General features: G+C 54.1%; 11 protein-coding genes across 11 annotated transcripts; 5 read left to right on the forward strand and 6 right to left on the reverse strand.

Annotated features, from left to right (window-relative positions):
• Positions 1-198: 198 nt before the first annotated feature.
• BO88DRAFT_405943 (M protein repeat protein) lies at positions 199-4,725 on the forward strand. Its single transcript, XM_025707028.1, has 3 exons — positions 199-4,105; positions 4,257-4,327; positions 4,382-4,725. Exons 1-2 carry the CDS (start codon positions 313-315, stop codon positions 4,280-4,282), a joined length of 3,819 nt encoding a protein of 1,272 aa, XP_025561300.1. The 5' UTR covers positions 199-312; the 3' UTR covers positions 4,283-4,327; positions 4,382-4,725.
• Positions 4,520-6,449, reverse strand: BO88DRAFT_465184 (uncharacterized protein). The gene has a single exon (XM_025711396.1). The coding sequence runs from the start codon at positions 5,989-5,991 to the stop codon at positions 4,771-4,773; it is 1,221 nt and encodes a 406-aa protein (XP_025561301.1). The 5' UTR covers positions 5,992-6,449; the 3' UTR covers positions 4,520-4,770.
• A 216-nt stretch (positions 6,450-6,665) lies between these two features.
• On the reverse strand, positions 6,666-9,295 carry BO88DRAFT_368170 (mitochondrial intermediate peptidase). The gene has a single exon (XM_025704102.1). It carries the CDS (start codon positions 9,152-9,154, stop codon positions 6,755-6,757), a length of 2,400 nt encoding a protein of 799 aa, XP_025561302.1. The 5' UTR covers positions 9,155-9,295; the 3' UTR covers positions 6,666-6,754.
• Positions 9,296-9,417: 122 nt separating this feature from the next.
• On the forward strand, positions 9,418-10,563 carry BO88DRAFT_368171 (MICOS complex subunit MIC26/MIC27). Its single transcript, XM_025704103.1, has 3 exons — positions 9,418-9,510; positions 9,573-9,665; positions 9,732-10,563. Exons 1-3 carry the CDS (start codon positions 9,484-9,486, stop codon positions 10,371-10,373), a joined length of 762 nt encoding a protein of 253 aa, XP_025561303.1. The 5' UTR covers positions 9,418-9,483; the 3' UTR covers positions 10,374-10,563.
• A 232-nt stretch (positions 10,564-10,795) lies between these two features.
• On the reverse strand, positions 10,796-11,495 carry BO88DRAFT_489019 (uncharacterized protein; the record flags this gene model as incomplete). Its single annotated transcript, XM_025712661.1, has 2 exons — positions 10,967-11,495; positions 10,796-10,901 (listed from the first exon to the last, which is right to left on the reverse strand). Exons 1-2 carry the CDS (start codon positions 11,488-11,490, stop codon positions 10,796-10,798), a joined length of 630 nt encoding a protein of 209 aa, XP_025561304.1. The 5' UTR covers positions 11,491-11,495.
• Positions 11,496-11,899: 404 nt separating this feature from the next.
• On the reverse strand, positions 11,900-13,678 carry BO88DRAFT_489020 (cytochrome P450; the record flags this gene model as incomplete). Its single annotated transcript, XM_025712662.1, has 3 exons — positions 11,900-12,401; positions 12,450-13,299; positions 13,356-13,678. The coding sequence occupies 3 exons, from the start codon at positions 13,676-13,678 to the stop codon at positions 11,955-11,957; spliced, it is 1,620 nt and encodes a 539-aa protein (XP_025561305.1). The 3' UTR covers positions 11,900-11,954.
• Positions 13,679-14,490: 812 nt separating this feature from the next.
• BO88DRAFT_426753 (ankyrin repeat domain-containing protein) lies at positions 14,491-18,665 on the forward strand (the record flags this gene model as incomplete). Its single annotated transcript, XM_025708931.1, has 35 exons — positions 14,491-14,805; positions 14,880-15,044; positions 15,066-15,173; positions 15,201-15,281; positions 15,318-15,428; positions 15,459-15,518; positions 15,540-15,555; positions 15,580-15,764; positions 15,789-15,824; positions 15,855-15,965; positions 15,996-16,065; positions 16,087-16,123; positions 16,151-16,160; positions 16,182-16,270; positions 16,292-16,382; positions 16,407-16,498; positions 16,526-16,562; positions 16,587-16,644; positions 16,666-16,683; positions 16,714-17,026; positions 17,057-17,327; positions 17,355-17,448; positions 17,485-17,523; positions 17,545-17,586; positions 17,608-17,625; positions 17,650-17,697; positions 17,731-17,804; positions 17,829-17,850; positions 17,881-17,898; positions 17,932-18,035; positions 18,060-18,165; positions 18,187-18,394; positions 18,425-18,440; positions 18,462-18,546; positions 18,574-18,665. 35 exons carry the CDS (start codon positions 14,491-14,493, stop codon positions 18,663-18,665), a joined length of 3,240 nt encoding a protein of 1,079 aa, XP_025561306.1.
• Positions 18,666-18,912: 247 nt separating this feature from the next.
• BO88DRAFT_489022 (putative Golgi reassembly stacking protein) lies at positions 18,913-20,232 on the reverse strand. The gene is made up of 3 exons (XM_025712663.1): positions 20,016-20,232; positions 19,878-19,961; positions 18,913-19,826 (listed from the first exon to the last, which is right to left on the reverse strand). Exons 1-3 carry the CDS (start codon positions 20,187-20,189, stop codon positions 19,044-19,046), a joined length of 1,041 nt encoding a protein of 346 aa, XP_025561307.1. The 5' UTR covers positions 20,190-20,232; the 3' UTR covers positions 18,913-19,043.
• A 151-nt stretch (positions 20,233-20,383) lies between these two features.
• On the forward strand, positions 20,384-21,588 carry BO88DRAFT_405949 (RNA methyltransferase). Its single transcript, XM_025707029.1, has 4 exons — positions 20,384-20,493; positions 20,556-20,654; positions 20,709-21,001; positions 21,056-21,588. Exons 1-4 carry the CDS (start codon positions 20,408-20,410, stop codon positions 21,298-21,300), a joined length of 723 nt encoding a protein of 240 aa, XP_025561308.1. The 5' UTR covers positions 20,384-20,407; the 3' UTR covers positions 21,301-21,588.
• On the reverse strand, positions 21,534-23,921 carry BO88DRAFT_465200 (kinesin light chain; the record flags this gene model as incomplete). The annotated part of the gene is made up of 3 exons (XM_025711397.1): positions 21,534-22,496; positions 22,520-22,839; positions 22,904-23,921. 3 exons carry the CDS (start codon positions 23,919-23,921, stop codon positions 21,534-21,536), a joined length of 2,301 nt encoding a protein of 766 aa, XP_025561309.1.
• Positions 23,922-25,404: 1,483 nt separating this feature from the next.
• On the forward strand, positions 25,405-27,066 carry BO88DRAFT_416481 (GMC family oxidoreductase; the record flags this gene model as incomplete). Its single annotated transcript, XM_025708252.1, has 1 exon — positions 25,405-27,066. One exon carries the CDS (start codon positions 25,405-25,407, stop codon positions 27,064-27,066), a length of 1,662 nt encoding a protein of 553 aa, XP_025561310.1.
• Between the last annotated feature and the right edge of the window lie 624 nt (positions 27,067-27,690).

Genomic DNA, 27,690 nt, shown 5'->3' on the forward strand with positions numbered 1-27,690 from the left:
CAGCTTCCCTCCACGAGGCCAACTTTCTGAAAGTGCTTTTTTCCTCCCCAGGAGAACTCGTTCACATCGTCTTGCCCCATTTACTGTTGCCATTTTGCTTCCAATCTTACCATATCTATTGTTCTTGCACCAACGCTTCCCCGCCCCCTCCATCTTGGGGATCTTGCATACGTCTTTGCTTCTGCTCGTCGGATCAGCTAACGTGGACGCTCCCAATTCGTTAGACTGCCTCGTTGAGTTTAAACCACGCCAAACGCTGCGAACCTTCCTCCCGCCTACACACCAATCTCAGACGAACTCCTTCTCCACAGCATGGCGTCCACAGAGGAACCTGTCACTCCAGTTGCTCCTGCGGAGGTGGAGCCGGAGATCGCGCCCCCTGCGACTCCGGTCGATTCGACCATCCTCTCGGGCAGCGAGGAGCCCGTCACGAGCCCGGATGTCTCCAAGGACAAGGAGAACGTCAAGACCTCTCCGATCAAGAAAAGCCCCTCCTCCACGACCAGCACTAGGCGTCCCTTGTCCGGATCGACCACCACCACCACCAAGCGTCCCACTTCCATGTCCGGGCCTTCCAGAACTACAACTTCAACCACACGCTCCGCCGCGACCAACGGCAGCACCCTGAACAGGCCTCCGACCCGGCCCGCGACTACCACCACGGTCCGCAAGCCCCTGAGCTCTACCACCACCACCACAGCCGGCCATCGGTCGCGCGCCTCCGTCAGCAGTTCCGCAGACGAAAAGTCCCACCGGTCGGTGGCCAGCTCCGGAGATGAGAAGCGTGGCATCTCCAGCACAGCCGCCAAGCGCATGTCGCTGGTCGGTACCTCGGCCACGAGAGCACCCGTCAAGTCCACTACTTCCACTCTGGACCGACGTTCCAGCATTGCGGGCTCGACTACGGCGGAGAAGAGAACATCTACCACTCGCCCTGGCACGGCCTCCACGGTGCGGCCCCTGACCAAGCCGGCTACCACCACCTCGACTTCTCGTCCGACTACTTCCTCCTCCGCCACGACTCGTACCACCACCAGACCCACGTCTACGGTGACGAGGCCAGCGACGACCGCCTCCAAGAGGTTGAGCACCGCCCCCAAGGGTGCCGAGGAAGACTCGGAGAAGTTGCAGTCACTTCAGACCAAGCTGGCCGAGAGTGAAGCCACGGTGACTAGCCTGAAGGCGGATTTGGACGCTGTCAACCTCAAACTGACCGAGCTGTCTCTCGCCCCGAACGATTCCTCCGAGAATGCCGATGAGGCCACCAAGGCGCTCCGTGAGCAGCATACCGCCGAAATCGAACAGCTGACCGCTGTCCATCAGGAACAGCTGCAGGCGTTGCGTGCCCAGTTGGAAGATGTTGAGGCAAAGCACAAGGAGCTGGAGGAGAAGTCCGTCAAGGAGTTGGATGACGCCGCCAAGTCCGCTGCGGCTCAGGGTGATGACCAGACTGCTGCGGCCCTGGAGGAACTGAAGCAGTCGCACCAAGCCCAACTGGAAGCGCTGGAGAAGGATCTTGCCGAGCAGAAGGCAGCAGCTGCCGGATATGCCGAGCAAGTCGACTCTTTGAAGGCCGAGCTTGACCTGCAGAAAGGCCAGCTGACCGAGGCGAGCGCCAACCTGGACAAGACCCTTGCGAAACTGGAAGATCTCCAGCGTGAGCTCAATGGACGTGACCAGGTGGTCGAAAACCTGCACATGGAAATGGACCGGCTGGACCAAGCCAAGCAGCAGGAAATTCGGGCCGCCGAGGAGGCTGCCAAGCATGCCATTCTAGCCCTGGAGGACAAGGTGACATCGCTCGAAAGCCAGCTTGCCGCTGCGGGTTCTGCGACCAGCGAAGGCAACGAAGAGACGGCCGCCCGCCTGGCCGAGAAAGACCAGGAGATTGCCGACCTCAAGGACGCGTTGGAGAAGGCGCACGTGGAACTGGAGCAGGGCCGCCAGGATGCGGAAGCCCAGATCGCAGAGAAGACCAAGGAGCTGGAGGCCGCTCATGAGGCCGCCGTTGCTCAGCTCAAGGCCGAACATGAGGAGGCCCTGGCTGCCGCTGTTGAGGGCAAGGTTGGCGACAAGGTCAAGGAGCTTGAAGCTGCTCATGAGGCTGCAATTGCGGAACTGAAAGCCGCCCATGAGCAAGCCCTCTCCGCGGCCGCTGAAAGTGGACTGGGCGACAAGGTCAAGGAGTTAGAAGGCACCCACGAGGCCGCCATTGCCCAACTCAAGGCTGAACATGAACAGGCCCTGACTGCGGCGATCGAGAGCAAGGTTGGCGAGAAGCAGAAGGAGCTCGAAGCCGCTCACGAAGCCACGATTGCGGATCTCAAGGCTAGTCACGAACAGGCACTTTCTGCGGCTGCTGAGAACGGGCTTGGCGACAAGGTCAAGGAGCTGGAAGCATCTCACGAGGCCGCCGTTGCCCAGTTGAAGGCTGCCCATGAGGAGGCGTTGGCTGCTGCCGCTGCAGCTCACGCGCAGGAACTTGCCGCTGCGAAGGAGGCCGCTGAATCCGCTGGAACCTCTCACGCCCAGCAACTCGAGGAACTCCGTGCGAAGCTCGAAGAGGCCGAGTCTGCTGCTGCCGAGGACAAGGAGGAGCTGATTGCCGAGCTTGATGCTGCCCACCAAGCCGAAATGCATGCTCTGAACCAGAGACTGGAGGCTACTGAGCAAAACCTTGCCGAGGCCCGCCAAGCTCTCGAAAACGGCAACAGCTCTGCCCAAGACGTAGCCATCCAGGAGATCGAGTCCCTCAAGGAGAAGGTCGGTGCTCTGGAGTCCCAGCTCTCCACCGGACAGGGCGAGATCAAGTCTCTTCAGGACGAAATCCAGAGCAAGCAAGGGCAGGCGGAGGCGCTGCAGCAGAGCCTGGATGCCTTCGAGGACAAGACCAAGGCCAAGGATGCTGAGCAGGAGAGCCAGCTCAAGTCTTTGGAAGAGAAGGCCGCCGTTGCCGGCCGGGAGCTGGAAGAGAAGGTCAAGGAAGCCGCTGTTGTTGCCGAGCAGCACGCACAGGCGCTCGAGTCTTTGAAGGCCGAGCACGCCGTCGCCCTCGAGAATGTCAAGACCAATGCTAGCGGTTCCCACGAGCAGGCGCTTAGCGAGCTGCAGGCCAAGTACGAGGCGTCCATGTCCACCCTTCGTGACATGGAGTCCAAGCACGCTGAGCATATCGAGTCTCTTGAGGCCGAGCTCCGGTCTGCTCTTCAGCGCCATGCCCAGGAGATCGCGGAGCATACCGAGACCCGTGCTAAGGAGGTTGCCGAGCTTCAGCAGCAGCATGTAGAGGCCAAGGCCCAGTTCCAGGCTGAACTGCAATCCCTCCAGACGTCTCGGTCCGCGGAAACTGATGCTGAGCACAGCAAGGCGATCGAACAGCTCCTGACCATTCAGGACGAGAAGCTTTCCGGCCTTCGGGCTGATCTGGAGGCCACCAACCAGGCCAAGATCGAGGAGCTTCAGAAGACTCACGACGCCGCCCTTGCGGAGGTCCACGCCCAGCTGGCCGAAGCTCACGCCGCCGCTCAGGACGTTTCGGTCCTCGAGAGTCTGAAGTTGACCATTGCTGATCTGGAGAAGAAGCTGAACGAAGCCGAGCAGTCTGCTGCGGAATCCAAGGAGCTCGCGGGCAAGCACAACGCCGATCTCTCTTCCATCCTTACCGAGAAGAACGAGTTGGAGCAGCAACACCAGGCCGTGAGCAGCCGGGTGGCGGAGCTCGAGCAGTCCCTTGCTGCTTCGGAGAGCGCCAAGTCGGAGCTGGAAGCTGTGCTGCAACAACTTGCCGCGTCCAAGGACGAATTGTCCAACCTGAAGAGCCAGCACGAGACCCTGTCGAGTGAATTGCAGGCGTGCAAGACGGAGAACCGGGCCATGGAGGAGAAGTTGGAGCAAGGCGAGCGCGATCTGAACAGCCAGATTGACAAGAACATGTCCCTCCTCAACCAGCTGGGCGAGGTGGACTCGTCGATTGCGGCCAACCGCAAGCGGGTGCGCGAATTGGAGGCCGAAGTGGCGGCATTGAAGGCCGAGAAGGATACGCAGGGCGGATCGGTCGGGCTGGAGGGTAGCCGCTGGGCGGGCGATAAGGAGGAGGCCGCGGAAGGTGAGGATCTTGGCTCATCCATCCAGGGAACGGTGGGACTGCCCCGTTTAACTTCGTCCTCTACCACAGGACTTCCCCACTTTCATCCCTTTACCTGACAACGGCCCGTTCCCTGACCCGGCATGGTTACTGACTGGCATGGTTTTGGTAGATGGCAAGCATTCAGGAACAGCTTAAGCACATCCGGACGTCCAACGATGACTGGTATGATGAACACCGACGGTAAGACCCCTGCCTATGACACGTGGAGGGCTTCAATTACTGACTATGTTTCAGAATCCTAGGCGAACTGGCGGAAATGTCACGCCGGGCCACGCCTAACCCACCCAGCCAGTCTACGACGCCGCAGCCGGAGAAGGCGAGCAGTGCGTCGGAGCAGGGTGCGGACGAGGGATCCTCGTGAAGGAATGTTGCATGACCAGTGGGGAGGCTATGAATAGAGGGGACGAAGATTTCCTTTGTCGCGGCATTTTTCCTTTGTTGTATCGGCATAGGCTGTATGTAATAAGATGCTCGGGATACCCCTGTGTGCGCGTTTCTTGTGATTGCAACCGACGGGTGCATCGACATCCCTTGCGGCCATTTCTGGGGATCCCATTGGGCTAGCGACGTTGCACGAATTTATTGATTGATTCTTGTCTTATGCAGTGCAGCGTGATATTAGTCTAATTGTAGTCGGGGTTGGCAGCCTTGCTGGTTCGGCGGCGCATGCGTGTCCACCCCACCCGGAGTGCAGTCCACCACGCATGTCGCTGATCCTCGTGGTGCTCCTGCAGCTTCCCATGCTGAGGTTGTCTCGCCGCCCGACGCGACTGTTCATATCGAGCAGGCGTGAGGATCCTCGCGGGGGGAGACACCCGCAGCGGTACATCTTCAGCATTGCTGCCACTATCCTGCTCCTCCTCATCCGACTCCCGCAACCAATGTAGAATCTCCCTCTGATCATCACTGCACGGAATAGCCCTTTCACCCTCTCCTTCTCTCCCTTTCTCTTCCTCCTTTGTATCGTCCACACATTGTCCCCCTCCTCCTCTTCCCTCCTTCCCCAAACACCCCCTCTCCTCCAAACAACACCCCTTCTCCCCCTTAATCACAATCTCCTTCACCGGCCGAACGCCCTTATCTCCATCTTCCTCCTTTTCCTCCTGATACAGGAAACTCTCCTCCGTCCGCCCCTCCGTAAACGCCTCACAATACTCCGCATACGAACTCGTCAGCTGCTCATGCGAAACAGTCGGCGGGGGGATATGGATCTCCGATGCTGATGATGAGGAATATATCGATGATGACGATTCCTCGATGGTTTTCGATCGTGGGGATAAGCTGAATAGTGTGCTGAAGTTGAGACTTAGGGGTGAGAGGGGGGAGAGGGGAGAGCGTGAGCGGATTTTGTTGTTGTTGTTGGTGGTGCTTGAGGGGGAGGTTGGGCTTGTGGGTGGGGGTGTGATTGGGTTTGGGTTTGGAGTATTTGTTGGATGGGATGTGGGTGTGCCAGTGCCTGTGTTTGTGTTTATGGTGGTGTTTATGGATGTAAGTAGCGATGTAGGGGTACGTGTATGTGTATGTGTATGTGTATCGCCTGGATGGATTGTTCGTGTCTTGGTTTTGGATTTGGAGGAGCGGCGCGGGAGGGTTACTCTTCGGTAGAGACGGGTTGTTGTGCTGGTGCTGTTGCTGGTGCTTGTGGTGTTGATGTTGGTGTCGATGGTGGGTTTTGGGGTTGGTCTGCGGGTTGGTTTTGGACGTGGAGAGGAGGAGCGGCGATGGGATGATGAGGTTGAGGTTGAGAAGGTGAGCCAGCGGCGGAGGGTGGTTGTTTTGTTCTTTGGGGTGGTGGTGGTGGTGGTGGTGTTGGGGAGGTCGTCTTTGAAGGTGACGGTTGCCATTGTGATAGTGTGAATATATCAATAGGATTGATTAGTTGGTTGAGAGAATGGGTATGTGTTATGGTGAGAGTACGAAGGTAGGTAGAGAAAGAAAGAAAGAAGAAAGAAGTTATCAAGGGATAAAGAAGAATAATATGGTGGTAGTAGTTGGGATTACATCCAAGGAGTCAGAAGCCAGTCAGCCACCAAGCAAACAAAGCAATCATGTATCCTATCCTAGCCAAGCATCAAGGGTGTTAATTCACCTCGTGATAGTCGCCAATTATTACCATAGCAGCACCACAATATTCTCAGTGGCTAGGGTTAGCAGGGAGTTGGTGCGAGTCTAGACTGGGTTGATCTCCCGACAGGGATAAGAACAGATGCCTAAATCAAGGGCAAAACCGGGTTATGATATACCTTAATAGAAAGTCAGCAGCACCACCTTGCTTTCTATCCCGCCAATCGCAGGGGCTGGCATGCTGCAGGTTGTCTTGGTAGGTTTCATCCCGCCTCCCCTCTTTCAGTAATGGGGGTGCAGAGTATGCATCTCACATGCAGAAAGCATTAACGGTGCGATCAAGGTGGTACTGGCGCTGCTTTTGTGCCACGGCGGCATAGTTACCGGCATATTGTAGGCTGTGCTCGCGTGGCATACTATTGTATGTATTGTGTAGTGCGGTGGAGATAAACTAGGTTGATAATTGCTGAAATATCATTACAGGGATATCTATTGCCTATGTTACTTGTATCTGAATAGTATACATACACATGATCAATGAAATTACTCAGAGACACCATCGCGTCCCAATCCCCAGCGACCCACCTCACGCATGGCTTCGTCGCCGCCTTCGACAAGTCGGCCATCCGCATTAGCGGGATGGGCGCTGCCCAGCACGCCCGCCACGCAGTTCCAGCCGTTGCGGCCACCGCCCCAGCGCAGCACTTCGTTCTTGTACCGCTCACCGGCCCGGCGATCCATCGCCGCCTTGCCCTGCTGGAACACGTCCTCCCACAGCTTGTTGGCGATCGCCCGGTCGAAGATGTAGCTGTAGTAGGTGGCGCCGTAGCCGTGCAGGTGGCCGAAGAAGCCCTGCCACGAGGTCGGGGGCTTGGTATCGGTCGGATCGGGGAGGGTGCAGTGCTCGGCAGAGACCTGGTGGAAGACTGCAGTGCTGTCGATGGAGGCGGCCTGGCCGGCAGGGAGGGAGTGGTATGCCTGGTCGACCAGCGCCATCAGGATCTGCGACTCGTTCTCCATCGCGCCGTAGATCGACCCGTGCGCCGTGCGGTCCTTCTCCATGTGCTGCATCATGCTCTCTGACAGAGGGGCATCCGTTTCCCAGTGACGGGCGTATAGTGCTAGCACTTCGGGAGCGGTCGCGAACCGTTCCATCAGCACTGAAGGCAGCTCGGCAAAGTCGGTCGCGCATCTCGTTCCCGAGATAGACTGCAGGCGCGTTTGCCCCAGAATCGAGTGCAGAGCGTGCCCCATTTCGTGGAACAGGGTACGCACGCTATGCTCACTGAGCAGGGACGGGCGGCCCGTTCCTGTCGCAGGCGGCTCTGGGAAGTCACACACCAGCGCGATCGTCGGCAGCTGGCGGAGCGTCTTGGCGTCGCGGTCAACGGCCGTGGCCATGCCATCGTTGGGGTGGGCGGAAGCATCCATCGTAGTGGCGCACTCCGCCACCTCCTCCGCGGAGATCTCACGTGCACACCGCAGCGTGTAGTGGGCCGGGTTCGGGTGCTTATTGGGGCGGGAGAACAGGTCACAGTAGATGACAGCAATGTGGCGGTCCGCCTCGTCGACCACGTCCAATCGGCGCACATCCGAGTTCCAGGTCTCCCCGGCAGCCGTTTCCTGGGGCACCAGCCGAACGCCGTAGAGTCGATCGAACAGCCGAGACAGTCCCTGCATGACCGTGCCCAGGGAGAAGAACTCGGGCACCGCACTGAGCTCCCGCGACCGGCGCGACTGCGAGTACTGCAGTACCCGTTGATGGACATAGTACGCATGATCCCACGGTTGCAACCGGCCAGCGGATCCCTTCATGCTCTGCAGCTGCGCCAGCTCCTCCTGCACGTAGGGTCGGTTACTGCCCACCAGCGAGGTCAAAAAGTTAGACACTGCCTCAGGGGACTTGGCCATCTTGTCGCTCAGCGTCATGTGAGCGAAGCTGTCGTAGCCCGAGAGTTGAGCCAGCTCGGCGCGCTTGGCCAGCAGCTGCTCGAGCCGTTGGATTTGGCGGGCGCTGGACGTGCGTGTAGCCAAGTAGACCTCCCGCCGCACGCCCTCGTCGTGGACGGACCGCAGAGCCAGGCGCGGAATCAGGCCCATGCTGGGGACGGAGGCCGTCCGGTTCCACCGCTTGATCTGCTGCACGAGGATGGGGTCGAGGCCGCGCAGGCTGTTGGCGCTCACGGTCACGTGCGACTTTGCCGGCTCGGCGGCGTTGACAAAGGTATTTCCCAGTTGGCTGATATCATTGGACAGGTTGACGAAACGCTGTCGTGCATGCGGGGGCATGTGGATGGCCGAGTTGGAAAAGTCCTTGATGAGAATCTGGGCGACGATCTTCTCCTCGTCGGACCAACGGGCCGTAACCTCGGGATTGGCGGCGGCCTTCTTCAGCTGGTCGTTGAGGCCGGTAGTCGTATTCAAGACGTTCATGTACTCGAACATGAGGGCGTACGCCTGCGTCGCGGCCTCCTGCACGCGCGGATCGGGATGGATGACTCGGATAAAGTCCGATAGGTCGATGACTCGACACAGCAAGTCGCTGAGGCGGTCGAGATCGCGGGCCATACTCCGGTAATCCTCCAGCGTTGTACCGGCCAGCACCTTGGCCACGATGGCCTGGCACTTCTGCAGGGTGGTGGTCGCAAAGACGCGGAAACCATCGGGACTGGTCAGGTACTGATTCTGGACCAGACCGGTAGGTTTGAGGTGGGCAGCACTGCGCTGGCTGAATTCGCGCCAGAACGGCTGCGAGTCGAAGACGCGGCGCAGGGTGTCGTCATCGGACTTCTTTTGGGCATCGTTCTTACTCGGAAGGTAATCGAAGGCTGTGCGATGAGTCGCCGGCGAGGCGGCCGTCTCGAGCGAGCGACGGGCCTGCAGCAGACAGGTCCTGCAAGTCCACGGCCGACGCCGGAGTGGGAGCAGCAGAGGAGCTCCCATGATGGCGTTCAGGGGGAGACAACGGGGAAGGAAGTCGACATGGAGATTAGACCATGGGTAGACTAAATAATGGTAGAAATTAAACCACACGAGACGGTGGTGGAAGATTAAAAGGAGAGTGAGGGGGAACGTCAAGAGAAAGAGGGAGGAGAGGAAGAGAAGCGGACGATGACGGAGGCTCGAGCCGCAAAGCCGCAAAGCCGCCAAACTCACGAAAAAAAAGGCTTGGCGGCCGACCTCAGGCCGTCATTCCATCTTGAACCTCCAACTTAGCCTCTCTCTCTTCCACCTCCCTCCCTCACTTCTTCCCTCCATTGGCCTCCCCCATCATGTCTTTCCGGCCAATGCTGAAGCAGGTAAATACCTCAGCTTCTGTTTCTTCCGTCTACAACTTGAAGTTCCCGCTAACTCCTTCCAGCGGGCTGTGGCCCCCATCGCGGCCACCCTTCTGGCTGGCGGTATCGCCCTCTACCCCCGGCAGACGGCTTTTGCAGAGGAGCCTCGCGATGCTGTACGTGCTCGGAATATCCCTGCTGGCTTTCACTCGAATCCGCTTCTGACTTGACATCGCGTCCAGAAAAAACCCATCTACGATGACTTCCCGACCGAGATCCCGGCCGTCTCCAAGCCCGTCGTCTCTCCGGCCCCGACCACCACCACCCCGGCAGCTCCGGTGTCCACTCCCTTCTCCTCTCCCTCTTCCCCTACGCCCACCGACATCCTGACCGCTCAGGTCCGTCAGGCCCGTCTCTTCCTGTACGAGAACTCCCTGGCCGTCGAGACCAAGTTCAACAACTTCCTGTCGCGTGCCCTGCACATTGAGAACGCCTTCACCAACACCGTCGCCTCCCTGGCCCCGTCGCCCGAGTCCGGCGAACGCCTGCTCCCCGGCGGAGTCTACGTCGTTGTGGCCGCCATGGCCGGTTCCATCGTGTCGCGGAACCGCGGTATCCTCCTGCGCACGGCGTCCCCGCTGGCCTTCGGTACCGTGGCTGCCTGGACCCTGCTGCCCGTGACCATGCGCAACGTGTCGGATCTGGTCTGGGAGTACGAGAAGCAGGTGCCGGCTGTAGCAGACACGCATCTGCAGGTGCGCGAGAAGGCTGAGCACCTGTGGTACACGGGGATTGCGCACAGCGGTATGGCGCGGGCCATGATGGAGGAGAAGATCGGAGATGTCCGGAAGAAGCTGGAGGAGGTGGTTAGCAAGGGTCATTAAATTGGCCACTGGGTCAGTGTTTTAGAATGGGTTGTTTGATCTAGTTCTTGCATATGTACTTTAAGTAGACGAATGAGCGTTTACTATGCAGTTTCAGGAGACAGAGTAAGGTAAAGCACTGTTAACACTGCACTACATTCATTGTTCCTTATTTCATATCAATATCAGTATCGTGTGTGACATTACCGAGTGCAGGTTTAGATATGCTCATCTAGTACTTATACCAGTACTAGTGCTATGACCGAACAATATGCCAAGAAACAGCTAAGTAGTATACTAGTAGTAGTATATCGATCGACATAATATATTTTGATACCCTCATACCAGACATAAACATCACTCATAACCCATCACCTCATTAAAGTACCATACCACACCCACACAAAACCATCCTCCAAACCCTTACCATCCACCAAATAAATCTACACACTCTCCGCCCTACTACTCTCCTCCACCTCCCCCTTCTCCACCCACTTCCCATCTCCCTTCCTCTCTTCCTTCTTTCCCCCGAACATCATCAACCCACACCTAAAGTAACAAAATTAGCCAATCCCCCAACAAACCCACCCAAAATCTCAGAATTGCAAACTTACAAAACCACTACACCAAACCAACCAACCCACCCGACCACCAACCCAGCAACCCCCCTCCCATCATCCCTATAAACCAGACTCTCCTCGCCCAGACTCTCATCTAAATAGACAGTAACACGCGGGCCCACGTCCCCAAAGGACATCTTTCTGGTAGCCAGGATGACCGTGAAGGCGAGGAGACTTGTCGTGAGAAGGAGGGTTGCGAGGGAGATCAGTGCTTTTTGGATCCATGACGGGTTGTTATTGTTGTTGCTGTTTGACTTGGTGATGAGGAATATAGGGAAGAGAAAGTAGATAGTGATGAATGTGAGACAGGTCAGGATCGTCGTGAAGATATGGTAGGATGTTGTGGCGATGATGGCGGTGTCGTGGATGATGACCTTCGGTACGAGGGATGTTGCGGTGTGCGCGAGGTGGAGGTAGGTCGTTAGGGTGTAGGTTGTTAGGGAGAAGGAGGTGAGGAGGAGGAGGGTGGTGAGGAGGGAGGTGATGGTGGCTGTGGTTGGGAGGTGGGGAGGGGACATTGTGATTATGTGTGTGTGGGTTGATGCTGTGGATGGGTGGTTGGGTGTAGTTGAGGGGATGATGGGCTGATATTTATCTACGAAGGGCTGTTTCTAGTTGGGCTGGATGGTTGGTGGAGGTGGTTTAAGCTACAGACATCGGAATTTTATCAGTGGTTGATCAGGGTCTTGTCAGGACCGGTGCACCAGATTGAGCTTACGGTGGTGATGGTGGATGAAGATGGGAGAGGAGAGAGGAGAGAGTCGAAGAGACTAGTATGTTTTGAGGGGGAGTTTGCGAGTATTCCGGATGCTCGGGCGTATGATTGGCTAATACCCATAGAGCAGTAGAGTGCCGAACCCGTGAAGAGGATGAATTGGTGGGTGATTGCTATCTTATCGATCTTATTCGTTTAGGGTATGATTAATTGTTTGTGTTGGATTGGCTTACTGGTAGATATCGACATACTCATTTGTCAAGATGATCATGCTGGCACCCACCGCAACTGTACTTCCCGCAGCTCCCTCACCTGCAGTGTCAACTTTGAGATCGAGTCCTCCATCTGCTGCTGCAGTCTTCCTTCCTGCATCGGCTCGCACCGTGCATGCCGGAACAGGGCCGCCATCGTTCCGACAAACTCCACCTCTGACATCTTCATCCCCGGACATATCCTGGGGCCGCCGGACCAGGGGATAAACGTGCCCTTGGCCGGGGTCACCACTTGGCCGGCCTCGTCGATCCAGCGCGTGGGCCGGAACTCATCCACGTCCGCGCCCCAGACATTCGGGTCCCTGTGGATGCTCTGCTGCGAGACAAATACGTCCATCGGGGGCGTCAGCACGTGCGTGCCGTCCGCATCGGCGATCTGCTGCGTCGTGGCCACGCAGCGTGTCGAGTGAAGAACAGGTGTGAAGAGACGGAGGGTTTCATACTGACAAAATTAGCAGTCATTCATTCCTGATTTATAGTCATCACGTACCATGACAGCCAGCACGCGCGGGCATTGAGCAAACACATCGTATCCCCAAGACGAAACATCGGCGTCCAATTGAGACAACTCCTCCCGCATCCAGTCCTGCCACTGGGGATACTGTGCCAGGAACATCACAGCGTATCCCATTGTGTTGGCTGTCGTATCGAAGCCAGCGGCGGTAAACAGAAAGAGATTGCCGCTGATTTCTGCCTCAGACAGGAACAGCTTTGCAGAGCTCTCCGTGCCATGTTGCGCATATTTTACCAGCATATCTAGCAGATTGTGGCGCTTTTTAGACACCTCACTCGATTTAGTGTTTCGCTCCTCGCCCAAAATCTCCCTGATATATTCCGGCACCTTCACCATCTGGTGACCCAGGCGACGAATCCCCTCGGGCATGAAAGGCATCACTTTCAGCGAGTTCGGGATTAACACCGCCTCGACGAACCGGTCCGTGACCATAGCAATCGTCTTGAAGTACGAGACTCTGGCGTCCTGCCAGTCCTGCCCCAGAGTCTCGACAAAGTCAGGTGACCATGGCTGGTTCTGTCCGTACCCGGCTTGGCCGAGAACGTTGATGGCGATACTGCGAAGCCCGGTCAAGGTCTCGCCGCCAGGATGCTGCAGGAGATAATCGAGCATAGCACGGGCCTGGCGACAGGCCTCGTCCCACACCTCACCCATGATGGCTTCGTTGAGCTGGGGGGCGATGATGCGCCTCTGGCGAGTCCAGTCTTCACCATTGGATTGAATTAAGGTTGGTCCGAAAAAGCCCATAAATTTGGCTACGACGTCGGGCTGGTCGAAATCCTTGCGTCGCTGCAAGACGGTTGCACCGACGGTCGGGTCGGCGATCCTTGAAGGGGTCAGAACGATGTCAGACTGAAGGTATGAGGGTCGCTGAAGGACTACCATAAAGAGCACTCATCAGGCGAGACAATAGCAAAAATCTTGCCGTATCGACGATGCATAGCATTCTTGTGACGAAACTCCCAGCCGTGGATGTGGATATCCAGATGTTCGTAGAGCCATGTGGGAAGATAGCGCTTCAGCTGTACTTGGAACGTTGGACCTACGATCTGCCAGAGCGAATGGCGCGTAAACAAAGGGGTCACAACTAGGGGATATCCGCTGCGACGACCGATGATGTAGAAGCGGATAAAGGAAAGAAGTTTGTAGAGGAGATAGATTCCGGCCAAGATGGCCAGGGCGGTGCGAAGGCTGATCTCAGCCATTGCCGATCGGGCTGACGGCGTTGGGAGCTGCAGGGGGGGAGGAGAATGCAATAGTGAGACACAAAACAGTGGTTCTGAAAAGTGTCACCGACAATGACAGCTGAGCTACTTATATGCATGAATCAGAGGCGGTAAAATTAACTCAAAGGAAAGCGTGTCAGCACTAAGGCTTGCCTGGTGGGAATCCTGGTGTGGTTTTTGCACTGGGATGGGTCAGATCTTAGTACCTGATGAGTGTTTTCTTTGTCCAGATCACTACTAGTATATTCCCAGGGGAGCCCAATTACTGGCTTATACAGTTCAAGCCAGCATCAGCAGGGAGGATTACTAAGTAGTACGAGTACTACTAGTACTCTCAGTAGTGGATAAGAGTATCCATTGCGATGGTTGGAGCAGCGGTGGGTTGGCCGATCGAAAAATGCGCATTGTTATCAGGGCTCAGGCTGGTTCCGCGATCGGGTTATCCACCTCGACCACCTCAGTAGTAAGTACTAAGTACTTCTCTCACATAGTACTACCCATCGATCGTCCATCAATCCTTCTTCAGCAAGCAGACTGGCCTAATTTAACTGAAGATTCCTCACGCTCGGCTACTAGTACTCATAATTGATTCCACGATGATAGCTGAAATGTGCTATGATTGGCCATCTTTAGTGGCGGCACTAGCACTGCCTTCCTTCCCCCATCACCACAGCCTTGCGTGTCTTCCTGGCTCACCATCTTCATCCTTCCTTCTCTAAACCCACCACATCCTGTTTATCTTTGCTAACGTGGTCTATGTATCGTCACTCTTCTCGCAGCTCGGGTCCACGATGGCGACCGCTCTCACCAAAGCTGCGAGACTGAAACCCGAAGTTCGCCTGGGACAGGCTATCTCCGAGTTTCAAGCCGACTGCTCATCCCGGGAGAAGGCCACCCTGCGATCATACCAGGCAGCTGGAATCCCACCAAGTATTCGTGATGTGATGCAGTTGACTGCGGAGATTAACCGATCGGCTGGGCTTCAAGGACGATGTTTCGGGTCGCGGCTAACCAACATTCTTCAGGCGGTGCAGGAGTTCGCTGCACTTGGGGACATCGTCCTGGGCGCCTCACAGAGCCTTCTGGCCTGTGGCATCTGGGCTTTGGTGCGAATGTCACTCCTTGTAGGTTTTCAACACCACATACGTCGGTCGGGGGAAGCCTCTGATGTTGTCTTCAGTCCATCGTCAAGTACTCGACCTATTTTGAACAGCTATCCGACATGCTCATGGCCGTGGGCCGCTCTGCACCGCGTTATCAACTAATGGGCGCCGTCTATCCCAAATCCCAACGGCTCAAAACATCAATGCTAGAATACTTCACCGTTGTGCAGCTATGTCATCATGTCATGAAGCTAAGTCGGAAGACAGCCTTCGGCCAGTGGGCTTCTACTTTGACGGCTTCTCTGAAAGGCTATGAATCTGACCTTGAGCTCTGGGCGACCACCATCAAAGAAGAAGTGAACTTACTTATGGTACAGCAATTATCCTTAGAAGCCGAGGATAATTCATGGTTCAGGTCGCAAGTCACTAAACGCTTCGAATCTCAATCGTACGCAAGAAAGCTGAGAGCGCGCCAGCGGGTCTTGGATGCTTGTTCTACGTATGACTATGAACAGGACTGGAAGCGGATCCGCAAGCTTGGTATCACGACTGTTCTGAAGACCTCGGCTGTGTATATGCACTGGAAAGCCCCACAAGATCCAGAAAGGCTACGATCGCGTACACTCGTGTGCATAGGCAAGCTAGGATCGGGAAAGTCCGTCGTTCTCGCCAATATGGTGGATGACCTCAACTTGAATGTGAGAAGGAAGGCAGTAGTGGCGTACTTCTTCTGCCAGCATGATTCGACGCAAAGTTTGGCTCCGAAAACAGTAATAGGGTCCTTAGCGCGACAACTGTTGCAATCGGCAAATGACTTCGATGCTGCACGCGATTCTCTCGGAGACAAGCGTTCTCTTGAGGTTGACGATATTGTGATTTTACTAAAGCATCTACTGCCGATGCACTTCGAGGCCTTTATCATTCTTGATGGCTTGATGCACTGCGATGCGGAAGCGCGACAAGTCATCCTGACATCTTTACTGCAGATCCAGAAATTCATCAAGTTGTCATTGTGTGTGTCTGTTAGACCAGAGCCCGCCGGCTCTTTACAGGAACTAAATCAGCTTTTGAACCAGCAGTTTCTCTCCGTGCAAGATAACAAACCCGACATCGATGCTTTCATCAACGCCGAGTTGGAGAGATGTCTCGAATCCGGAAAGCTTGTAATAAACGACCCTGCCCTTATTCTCGAGATCCGGGATAGCCTTTCTCAAGGAGCCCAGGGAATGTTTCTGTGGGCGTCTCTGCAGATAGAAGCCCTGTGTCTGGAGAGAACAGACGCAGATGTGCGAGATGCCCTTGCAAATCTGCCTAGAGATCTGTCGGCATTATATACCACGATATTGAGGAAATCTAGCGTCTACGGTGCCACGTATCAGTCCAAGATTCTGGATTTAGTTGCGATCGCATGCAGGCCACTGACAACAGAGGAAATGACAGAAGCCCTTAGTGTTGTTCCTTGGAAGACGTCTTGGGACCCCGCGAGGAGATTGAATGACATGCATGCAACATTAAGCTGCTGCGGGAGCTTGCTTACTGTAGATGAAGAAAGCTCGAGTATTCGAGTTGTGCATCATAGTGTGAAAACATATTTATTCGACCAGACCGGAGGAGGGCTTGATGCGAATTGTGCAAATCAAACCATGGCAGGGATCATTGTCACCTACCTGAATTATGATGTGTTCTCTAGGCAGTTGTCGACAGTGAAGACACCTAAAGTTAGCTCCAGCTCGGTGACAGCAGCGGTGGTCAACTCGACGGTTCCCGCTCGTCGCCAATCCCAGAGCTTTGCATTGAAGCTGCTGAGATTGAAAAAGAGCAATGATAAGGATGTTGGCCATAGTCTAATACAATACCTGAAAGCCTCCAGGGCAACTGACAGTGTGCCTTGGGCCCTCTACCAATATGCAGTGGCATGGTGGCAGGAGCATATTTGGTGTCTTGACCCTGATACGCCAAACCTACACAAGCTCCTGATAAACCTATTGGAGGCTCATGGCTATGACAAACAGGACTCATCTGGGCAGACACCGCTATCCCATGCCTGTCAGTGGGGGAGACTGGGTCTTGTTGAGTGGCTCCTCGTCCATGGTGCTCGCCATACCGACGATCTTTCTGGAAATTCCCCGCTATTCTGGGCCATGAATGGGAGACATATCGCTGTTGTTGACTCCCTGCTGCAGAGTGACGTTGTGGATCCTAATGTGGTAGGTCCGTCAGGAAAGTCACCTCTCACATCTGCAATACTTATGAGAGATGTCGAACTGACCAAATGCTTTCTTGGCTGTGACCGGGTAAATCGGAACCAAAAGGATTCCGACGGCTATACCCCTCTAATAGCCGCTACGCTCCTCAACTTTGTGCAAGCGATCCCAATGTTTCTGTCGGGCCCGCACACCGATATCTTTGCCATGGCTCCATCCGGAGACTCGGCCCTTCATATTGCTGCCGCCAATCAGAGCCATGCGAAGGCTTTCAATCTTCTTTTCGAACAAGCGCGGCTAGAGAAGAAGGGCTCTCAAGCAGTATTGACCGCCAACACAAAAGGAAAGACGCCATTATGGCTAGCAGCCGAAAATGGGAACCTGGAAGTCATTCAGTCAGTTTGCCAGTACCAGGACATTAACCTGGACGTGCCTAACCCTCGTGGGAAAACGCCCTTCTGGATTGCGGCCTCGAAAGGCTACATCGGGATCGTCATATGCCTTGCGAAAACGGGTCGTGTGGATATAAACCACCTAGACCAAGCTGGCCTTTCGGCACTATGGGCAGCGGTGTTCAACGGTCACGAAGACGTAGTTCAAGCCATGATTACTATCAAGGGTCTCGACCCGGACCGCAGCGGAGTTGGAGCGGGCACCCCGCTGGAAACAGCCATCCTTATGGGCAAGGTCAGTGTGGTCAGGCTACTGGCTGGGCTGGATAAAGCAGACATCAATCGGCAAGCCCAGGATGTCATGACGCCCTTGCAGCTAGCAGTCGAGGAAGGATGCGAGGAGATTGTGGCAATACTCGCCTATAATCAGCGGATCATTCATAACCGGAGGGGTCATCAAGGCGTTACACCACTGTGGACAGCTGCGAACCGTGGCCACAGTGGCATTGTCAGGATTCTGGCTAATGCGAAAGGAATCGATCTGAACTTCCCACGCATGAATGGCGATACAGCGCTTGGGATAGCGGCATCCAAGGGACACATAGAAGTAGTCCAGATCCTGATCTCCACCGGCCAAGTCGATCTCAATCGCAAGGATCAGAACGGCACAACGCCACTGTGGGCCGCTGCGGACAATGGCCATACTGAGATTGTCAACATCCTTGCAAGCACTGATGGGGTCGATGTGGAATGCCCCAACGCAACAGGTACTACGCCGCTCTGGAGAGCTGCATCGAAAGGCTACTATCACATCGTCCAGGCTCTGGTAAATACTGGCCGAGTGGCTATCAATAGGGTGGATGTTGATGGTACAACACCCCTGCCTGCGGCCGTGGCAAAAAAATTTGATGATATTGTAAGATTCTCGATCGACATCGGCGTGGATTTGAATGGCACAGCCCCTTTATACAATTCTCGCACAGAGCAGGCACCTCTGTGGATTGCCTCCTGTAATGGACGTACAAGTGTCGTGAAGATGCTGGTAGCTTGCCCTGGCATCCAGCTCAACCAGCGCGATAGAGAGGGGTATACTCCGCTAGGGATTGCGGCGAAGATGGGCCATGCGAGCATTGTGGCCATTTTGGCCAGTACTCCAGGGGTGGAACTGTTTCAAGTGGATAGAAACCGCCAAAGCGCCTTGGATATTGCACGGCACGCCGGCCATGAAGCCGTGGTCAATGTTCTCGAGGCAGTAGATCACGCATAAGTGTTGGGGCCCGATTCACGACAGCTGGCTGCTACTAGTAGTACTCTATTACTAGGAATGTCATCAGAAAACCAAGGACCGGCTTCGTGTTTCCACCCCAAGAAATGTATAGTAACTACCATTAAGATACCCAGTCCTCTTGCCTTCATGTATACTGTTAGTAATGCTTACCCCATTGCCCCAGGGCTGTCAGTGAGCCTAAAGCGGCGCCCAGTCACGCCTTAATTGGAATGTAAAAACCAACAAGATATCGCTTCCGTGATGCAGCAGTGCAATAGTGACCTATTTACCGGGAAACAATGCATGAAAAGACCTATTAGGCCATCATAATAACCGATCTTCATGACTACTGTACACAATTGATCTCTTAGCCCTAGTCTATTGGGCAGCCGCTGGCGCCGGACTCCCCGAGCTAGGCGGTGACCGCACGCCAGCCTTGGGCGGAGGCGGTAGTGGCGTTCCCCTGCGGGACGGCGCAAAGTCCTGCTCCTTGCTCTTTTGCTCGCCCTCCGCAAAGTAGTCATCAAATGACACTGCCGCTGCGGATCCTGTATGACGCGTCTTATGCCGCCGACCCGCAGACGAATGACTAGCGGGCGATGCTGCCAGATTCCTTGGAGGTCCCGACAACGGCGGAGGAGAGGTCATATTAGCCGGGACGAGGAAATGTCCAGATGGCGGAGGTCCCTGACCCAGAGCTTCCACTACCGGCGCGGATGAGCCGTCATCCCGTGTCTCGAAGACCACCTCGCCGGGTCCCTCGACTTCCTCGCCCAACCCTACCGGCAACCGATGTAGTGCACCGAAGCCCAATTCCGCACCTAGTGCTCCTTCACCTCCCCAGCCCCGTGTCGGCACCAGCTCGACCTCGCGCACCACGTCAAACTCGCTGTTGTAAACCCATAGGACTAGTGTGCGATTGAGGTGGTCCTCAACTAGCTCCCCGAGTGCTGACTCCCCGCGTAATGTCCCGCTCGGGGTGCCGATAATGTAGTCGGAGTGTGGAAGGAGACCTGCGCGGTAGGCGGGGCTGAGTGGAGATGGAATCGAGAGAACGTGCCAGATGTTTTGGGTGGAGGAGAGGGGGGCTAGTTGGAGCGCCAGGCCCAGATCGGGGTTGGATGCGGGGACGGGGATGGAGACGGTGTGTGTTTTTTGGCCCTTCAGATGGTATTAGTCGAGTACTAAGGATGGTACTGGGTATGTTTGTACCTTGGCGCTCCAGACTTCAAAGGTCACGCTGGATCCGGCGCAGTGGCGCACTTCCGTAGCAAAGAGGTTGGGGTCGGGGTCCTCCTGATAGGTAGTTAGTTAGTCTAACTCGCGCATATTGTAAAGAGGTGAGCTCACTATTAACCGCCCATTAATCCCGACAATGAAATCGAACCACGGCTCCAGAGGGAGCTCCGCATCCTTGTTGCGGAGGACCTGGAACCCAAAGGAGTTGTCGCTGGTGCTTTGAGCCCGCGCCTGTCGGGTAGGCTCAGCGTCCAAGCCAATAAACCGATTTAGGGCCCCGAACATATCTGCTGCGAGGAAGGGGGTATGTGTTGTGTGGGGAGAGAGGATGGGGGCATTGGGCAGTGCGGAGGAAAGGCAGATGCGCAACGTGGAGAGCTGCCCGGCGCTGCAAACATTGCAAACACCGGTTATCGCTTATCGCAATGGCTGATATCGTCGCGATGCGATTGCGCTCCGCCTTTAGCTTCAGTCCTTGACCAACTCTCATTTATACTGCGATCATGGCTCGAGACCCTACCGTGGAGGTTCCTCCGGAGGAGGTACATCATTACAATGATCTTGGCGAGGTGCCGTGGGATATTCAGAAGTAATACCATTATTCCCTGTCCATACGTTGCGGAACCGAAATTGACTAACACTGCGGAACAGCTACTGGGCGCAACGCTACAAGATCTTCTCCAAGTACGATGAGGGTGTCTGGCTGACAGATGATGCCTGGTTTGGTGTTACGCCCGAACCTGTGGCAAAGTGCGTGTTCTCTTGTCCACTAGCTGGAGCTAAGCAACTAATACATTTATGCAGCAAAATAGCAGAACACATGGCGCAGTCCGCTCCCGCAGGACGCAGCATCCTGGTAGATGCATTCGCGGGCGCGGGCGGCAACTCTATCGCTTTTGCTCTGTCCGGTAGATGGAAGCGCGTCTACGCTATCGAGAAGAATCCCGCTGTCCTGCAGTGCGCCAAACACAACGCCAAGATCTACGGCGTGGCGGACAAGATCACCTGGTTTGAGGGTGATTGTTTCGATATTATCAAGAATCAGCTGAAGGATTTGGCACCATATAGTGTCTTGTTTGCTAGTCCGCCATGGGGTGGTATGTGCCCATACGTCTCCCCTTGTGTCTTGGTAGCCAACTGATTCGTTATAGGCCCCGGGTATCGCTCCGACACGGTGTTTAACCTGAGTACTATGGAGCCATACTCCCTCGCAAAACTATACAAAGAGTACTCCATGTTTACGGAACACATGGTTCTCTATCTCCCTCGGACGTCGGACGTCAAGCAGATGGCAAAAGTTGTCAAGGAGGGTCAAAAGTCAGTGGTGATGCATTACTGCATGGAAGGTGCTAGCAAGGCGTTGTGTGTTTATTACGGTGGTTTTAACCTTGAATGACGGCTTTCACATAATTCTCTTTTCTTTTTTTCCTGTTTTTATCTTCCTGTCTCGTTTCATCCTTCTATGGACAACCTTTTAAACATTGCTTGGAGTCCTCAGATCCCGTTAAGTGTATAATACCGTCGCCAGTATCACTGTCATACCCAATCTTTTTCTTTCTGATTTCGCCAGCATGTTAGCCTTGGCTATGCTAATGCAGCACCCTTTGTTTGCCATATGCGTCTCGAATATCATGGCTCCAGGCTATGGGATAATGTATTGGTCCTCGGCACAGCCAATTTCTCTTCCTCAGCCTTATTTCCATCACCACCAAGCCCACGCACGTTCCATTGCGCTTGGACTGCCATAGCATGAAGTTCATGAAGTAAAAACTCAGTATGTTGTACGTATTGCCTCTGGTGCTTCTCGTTGACAGGGTCGTTATTCAAGACTTCACTCAGCCGATCTGCTGCCTTGTGCGTGTAAATTTCCAGGCGGTCCTGACTCCTCAACCATTGCCGAGCTGCTAGACGCACCAGACGATGCATGGTTATGCACTTATCGCCCGGTCGGATAGTAATGAATGAATAGGCACTTAGAAGCCCAAGGGCTTCAACCATCTTCTTTCTCGACACTGGTCGTGGAAGAAACGATTTCGATATACTTTGTTGGCTTAGACAGGCCAAAAGTGAGAGATACTCGGTAGCCAGCGAATCAAGCTTCTCGATTTGACGAAACGAGGTGAACCACGTCAGGGCTGTTGGATTCTTGGAATCATCGTAGCGCCCATCAGCTTCAAAATGCTCACTGAGAAGCTCCACGACATTGTCCTCGTGCTCGTGGAGCAGCATCAGATAATCATACACTCCTATCTCATTTTCGTTCATATATGCCGCAGACTGTGTAATAGCCTGTGGAAGGAGGGCTATCTGTTTAACGAGATAGGTTGCGGCGTCTTTATCTTCGACTAGATCTTGTTGGATCAAGGATTGCCTCAACAGTTCCACGCCCGCCTGTTCGTCAAGCTCGCGTGCATGTATCACATCACACGATGCAAGCTTCACGGCTAATTTCCGGTTGCGAGTAGTGAAGATGATGCGGCCGTGCCTGTTGGAAGGAAGGAAATTCTTGAGAGGCGCAGTTGTACCGCTGCCATTCATCCACATATCCATGTCATCGGCGCCATCCAGGATTAACAACCACCTATCATTTGTCTGGCTGAAAAATGCGCCTGAACTTGCTCCTCCACTTTTGCTGGATCAACATCCTGGATGCCCAAGGTTTGTGCAATGGCCATACAGGCTTGTCGAAAAGAGTCGTTGTTCTTGCATGGAATCCAGAGTATCGAACATTCGGAATCATTGTGATGCATGCGATATGCTAGCTCTAGAGCTATCTGTGTCTTACCTATGCCGCCCAATCCAGTAACTGCGAGCTTTCCTCGCTCTTGGGGGTTGATAGCCCATTTCTCCAACTGGGCAAGTTCGTCTTGGCGGCCCACAAAATGATGGTTTCTGCCAAAAGGGACAGAGAAGTGATAAGTCCCGACCTTCTCCGCTATTTATATAAAGAGATCGAACAGTGAGCGGGAAGCCAGACTGGTGGACTATTCATTACTAACCTTGATGACATTGAGGCCTCCAGTACCCTAAAAATGCCTTCGCTGCCGAGGCTCCTGTCACTGCAGCGTATTTTTGCCATAGTTTGTTCTTGTGGCTGTCCGCATAGTCGCACACACCTTTTATCACGACACACGGAAAGATATCCCACACACCTGCTCCCTCCATTTCAAACCCTATAATCTTGTCTTTTTTCGCAATTTTGTCGCGGTGATGTCCAGACTTCATCACTCCTTTTGCGCAGGCAACTGTTCCGATATGGGCCGAGACACCGACCCTTTCCACAGGTTTTAGACTGCGGATGATTTGGCTTTTGTCGCATCCGAGATCATCGCAGCTTTTCGCTAGAGCATCTTCACAAATATCATCGAGTGTTTCACTCACCAGACAGACGCAACTGGCATTGCAGTCTTGTTGGTGATGCTTGTGGATATAAGAAGCGTCAAAGAGGATGTCATTAATTCGTGGATGGCACCACTTCTTATCTGACTTTTGTAGCTCTTGAACATTTTGCATTATTTGGGACTCAAGTTCGTTATGGGAATGAGTTGATCTCAGGGCATTGAGGAGACTTCGTATCTCTGGGTTTGGCCTTCCAAGAGCTTCCTGGACCTCGGCTTTCCTTTCGAAAGACCCAGGATATTGTCTGCCCAAATTATATAGCACCAGAGAGTCACTGATAACTACATCACCCAAGAAGATATTCTCACTCTTCGAAACCGTTGGGACCCCTCCGCATATACCGACAACCAGGGCAAGCTGTATCCTAGGGTAGCTGGCTCGCAATGCTGAGGCGACAGCCGCGGCGTTGGTAGTTCCCATTCCTGGCATGTAGCAAAGAACGACATGGTGGTCACCGACTCTCCCATTGATGTAGGTATTGGTATCGCCTTGTCGCTTTCCGTAATACTTGCTCAACCGGTCATAGGATTCATCGAAAAGGCATTCTATGGCCTCGGCCTCAACGGGAAGGGCGCAGAATATTGCGATTGTGAAATTCTCTCGAGTTTGAGGGCGCATTCCAGCTTTCCATCTGACCGACAAAACAATATAGACCCTCTTCTATCGTATTGTAAATTCCTAGTCAAACCTCGAACTTGTGGGATGGCCTGTCGCTCCATTCGCGCTGGTGGTAAACAGGATACTGCGGCCTCAGCCTCATCGTCTCGTCGCATCCGCCAACCACATGGCTGCAATACGCGCCGTAGGAGAGGGGTAACCAGCGCTTGACGGTGGCACTACAACAGATTCCCAGAATATGCCCGAAACACTATGAAAATAAGCACAAGTCATAATGAACAGCCCAGACCTCTTCATCTCGAAGACGAGGCAGGGGGGTTGCAGGGGGGTGTGTTCGGAGGCAGGGATTCCGAACCGAATATACCCGTCTTCTGCAATCCAAATCTGTCAAGGTGTACACAAAAGCAATATTTGGACTAAAACACCATATGTCCATTCCCTGCATACCAGGTTAACCAATATAGCCGCGGCATCCTCCATGTCGCCATAATGAAACCCCGCAGTCAAAAGTTATACATGCTTTTCTGGGTCGCCTACCAAGACACCCGGAGGATGTTATAGATCGACGTATGTCCCTGTAAACTGTACAAGGACAGCTCACTTAATCTCTTCAGGCTCATCCTCTGGAGTCATGACCTCACTTTGATAGTCTGCAACATGAGATGAAATAATGTTCCCAAATCAACTTACGTACGTCGACGATCCCAACACTCGACTTACCAATCCCGGGTATGCCTTGACGCCACATTCGTTTGCTAGCACGGTTGTATAGGATGGATCTGTGTTCGCGTAAAAGGTCAAGGGACATGGTGAGTCGTCGATCCCAAATAGCGAGTCTCGCGGATAGCTGCAGTTGGCAGGATGATCGACGACGTCTGTTCTTAGCTGGCATGGCGTACGGCCTGCTGTTGGAATAAGCCTTATTGGTAATGGTGTGTAACGCTTACTAGGTACCCTCTCGCTACAGGACAAAGCACCTGTATTAATTCAAGTAACATGACCTTTTGACTGCCCTATGTTAGTGCATGCTAGCGCAACAAAGCCGCTCTTTACTAGCGGTGATAGGATTTAGCAGTCAAGGTTCAATATGTGCTACTGCAGGCTAATGCGCCTGGCTTAGAGCTGGTGGGACCGCGTTTCTTTGTCTATTCTTTGTAATTGTTTGTTGACTGCCAACGAAGAGGGGTTTACTGCAGTATGAAAACCAATCAATTCTCTGAGACTACTTGAAATTTTACTGCTATCAAGAATGGACGGAATTTCCTCTTACAACCTTCCGTAGCTGTCTGGGCTTTCCTGACCTCGTCAGCCTTGAGTGAGATGAACGCTTAAATACCCCCACTAGCCCTACACCCTCCTGTCGATTGTCAACAGAACCACTTTCATAGCTTTACTACTCTATCATAGTGCTACTCCCTCTTTTGCGATTCCACACCTTCTTCAATTTCGGGTTACTAGTCATAATAGTCAAGTCACACCAGTCATGCCTGACTCTTACGATTATATCATTGTCGGCGGAGGTCTGACGGGCTGTGCACTAGCTGGTCGACTGGCCGAGAAAGACGAGTCACTGAGGATCTTGATTATTGAAGCCGGACCTAACGTGGTCGATCATCCTCTCACCAGCACTCCATTGGCATGCTTCGGTGCTCATCACTCGCCTCTAGACTGGGACTACACCACGGTTCCACAGAAGCATCTCAACAATCGCGAATGCTACAACGCGGCTGGAAAGGCACTGGGTGGAGGCACGGCGATAAACTACGGGACCTGGACCCGCGGAAACGCTGCCGACTATAACCTCTGGGCAAAGCTGGTCGGGGACTCTAGTTGGAGCTACGAAGGTCTACTTCCTTACTTCAAGCGCGTCGAGACACATTACGATCCCAATGTTGACGAGACAATTCACGGTACCAGCGGCCCCATCACCAATACTATTGTCGAGCTCACCAGCCCGGACCGGAAGTATCCCCTCAAAGAGCCTGTTCGCTCTGCATGGGAACGAATTGGCGTGAAGTTCAACCCTGATGCCAACGCGGGAAGCCCGCTCGGCCTAGCTCACTTTGGAGAGAACTGGCGTGAAGGACAGCGTCAGCTTGCTAGTGAGGCGTACGGATTGTCCGGGCATCAAAGCATTACCATTGTTACCGATACTCTGGTCGCAAAGGTGGTTCTCAAGGACCAAGACGGTGAGCAGGTCGCGACAGGAGTTCAAGTCGTCGATGGACAAGAATACCATGCCACAAGAGAAGTGGTTATCTCTGCTGGAGCGTACCGCACCCCGCAGGTTCTCATGCTCTCTGGAATTGGATCTGCAGAAGAGTTGGCGAAACACAACATCTTACAGCTTGTGAATGCCCCAGAAGTGGGTCGTAACTTCCATGATCACATGTGCTTCCCCCAATGGTGGAAACTGCGTCACCCTGAACAGGGTCTCTCTATGGGAACGCCCCTTTGGGATAGTCCGGCGTATGGCATGGGGGTACCTTATGATTGGAACGTGACGCTACAGACTCCTTCAGAGGAGTTGATCAAGGCGTTCAAAGCAGACGACGGGCAAAATCCACCCAAAGATCACCCATACTTTGAGGCGGGCTTTGCGCACACTGAGGTTCTGGTCATTTACGCACCGATGAGTCGCGCCGTAACTGGCTTTGAAACAGACATGGATGGCACGCACATCAGCACGGCTGTCCTCTTGATGGCCCCTACAGCACGAGGCCAAATCACTCTGGCTAATGCAAATCCGGAAAGTGCACCCGTCATTGATCCCAACTATTGTTCCAAGGAAGTGGACCGAGCGATTTTCCGAGACGGGATCCGGAGAGTGGCTAGGCTCATCCTAGACACGCCGGAGGGTCAAGATATGGTGGAGCACGAAGTACCCAGACCAGGCAGTGAACCCATCACACTCGAGTCCACCGATGAGGAAATTGACAGTAACATCAAGAATGGTGCGATCACATTCTTTCACCCAGGTGGCTCGGCGTCCATGGGAAAGGTCGTGGACACTCAACTGCGAGTGAAGGGCGTGAAAGGACTGCGAGTTGCGGATGCCAGTGTGTTGCCTGTGCCTCTTGCGGCGCATTACCAGGCTATCCTGTATGCAGTAGCAGAAAAGGCGGCGGATCTACTATTGAACTAGCCTGTAGGACGTTTATGATCTTAGTCGGAGAATTGACGAGGATTAAACTGTTGTCTTTCTCTCTCTATCCCATACGACCCCCAGTTCATTGTAGAAGTAGTCATGGCTGACAAAGAGGCTATAATGATAGCAATTACCGGCGTTGCCTCAGCCACCAATGGTACGAAAGGCACGCTTACATCCCAATTGATTTGACATTGAACTTCCTCCTTGGACCTTTGTAAGAACGGATAAATCCCTCAAGTATTCCTTGGCGGAGAATATAGCGGAAGCGAACCGCAAGACATTTCATTGGGCACAAAGTAGACCGACAAGTGCTCTGTGATCGGAATTGCTGCCTACGCTGCCGCAATATGTAATCGGGATGCCGCTTCGGAAAGCCGGATCTAGATTCGGTTTCACTCCGGCACTAGCGCTTTAGAATCGGTTTGCCGTACATGCAAACACGCCCCATTTCGGCCGACGACTTGTCCGAAGAGCGGAATTAGAGAACCAGGATTATAATTCTTGGTCGAAGATTATTCAGTCTATTACAAATCCGTATTTCAGGACCCCGTCCTTCGGGGTTGGCTGGTTATAACCAGAGTATCCACTTAGATATGGAGCTTCCCGCGTGGCGAGACC

This window comes from Aspergillus vadensis (genome assembly GCF_003184925.1).
Source record: "Aspergillus vadensis CBS 113365 unplaced genomic scaffold BO88scaffold_16, whole genome shotgun sequence".
NCBI lineage: Eukaryota > Fungi > Ascomycota > Eurotiomycetes > Eurotiales > Aspergillaceae > Aspergillus > Aspergillus vadensis.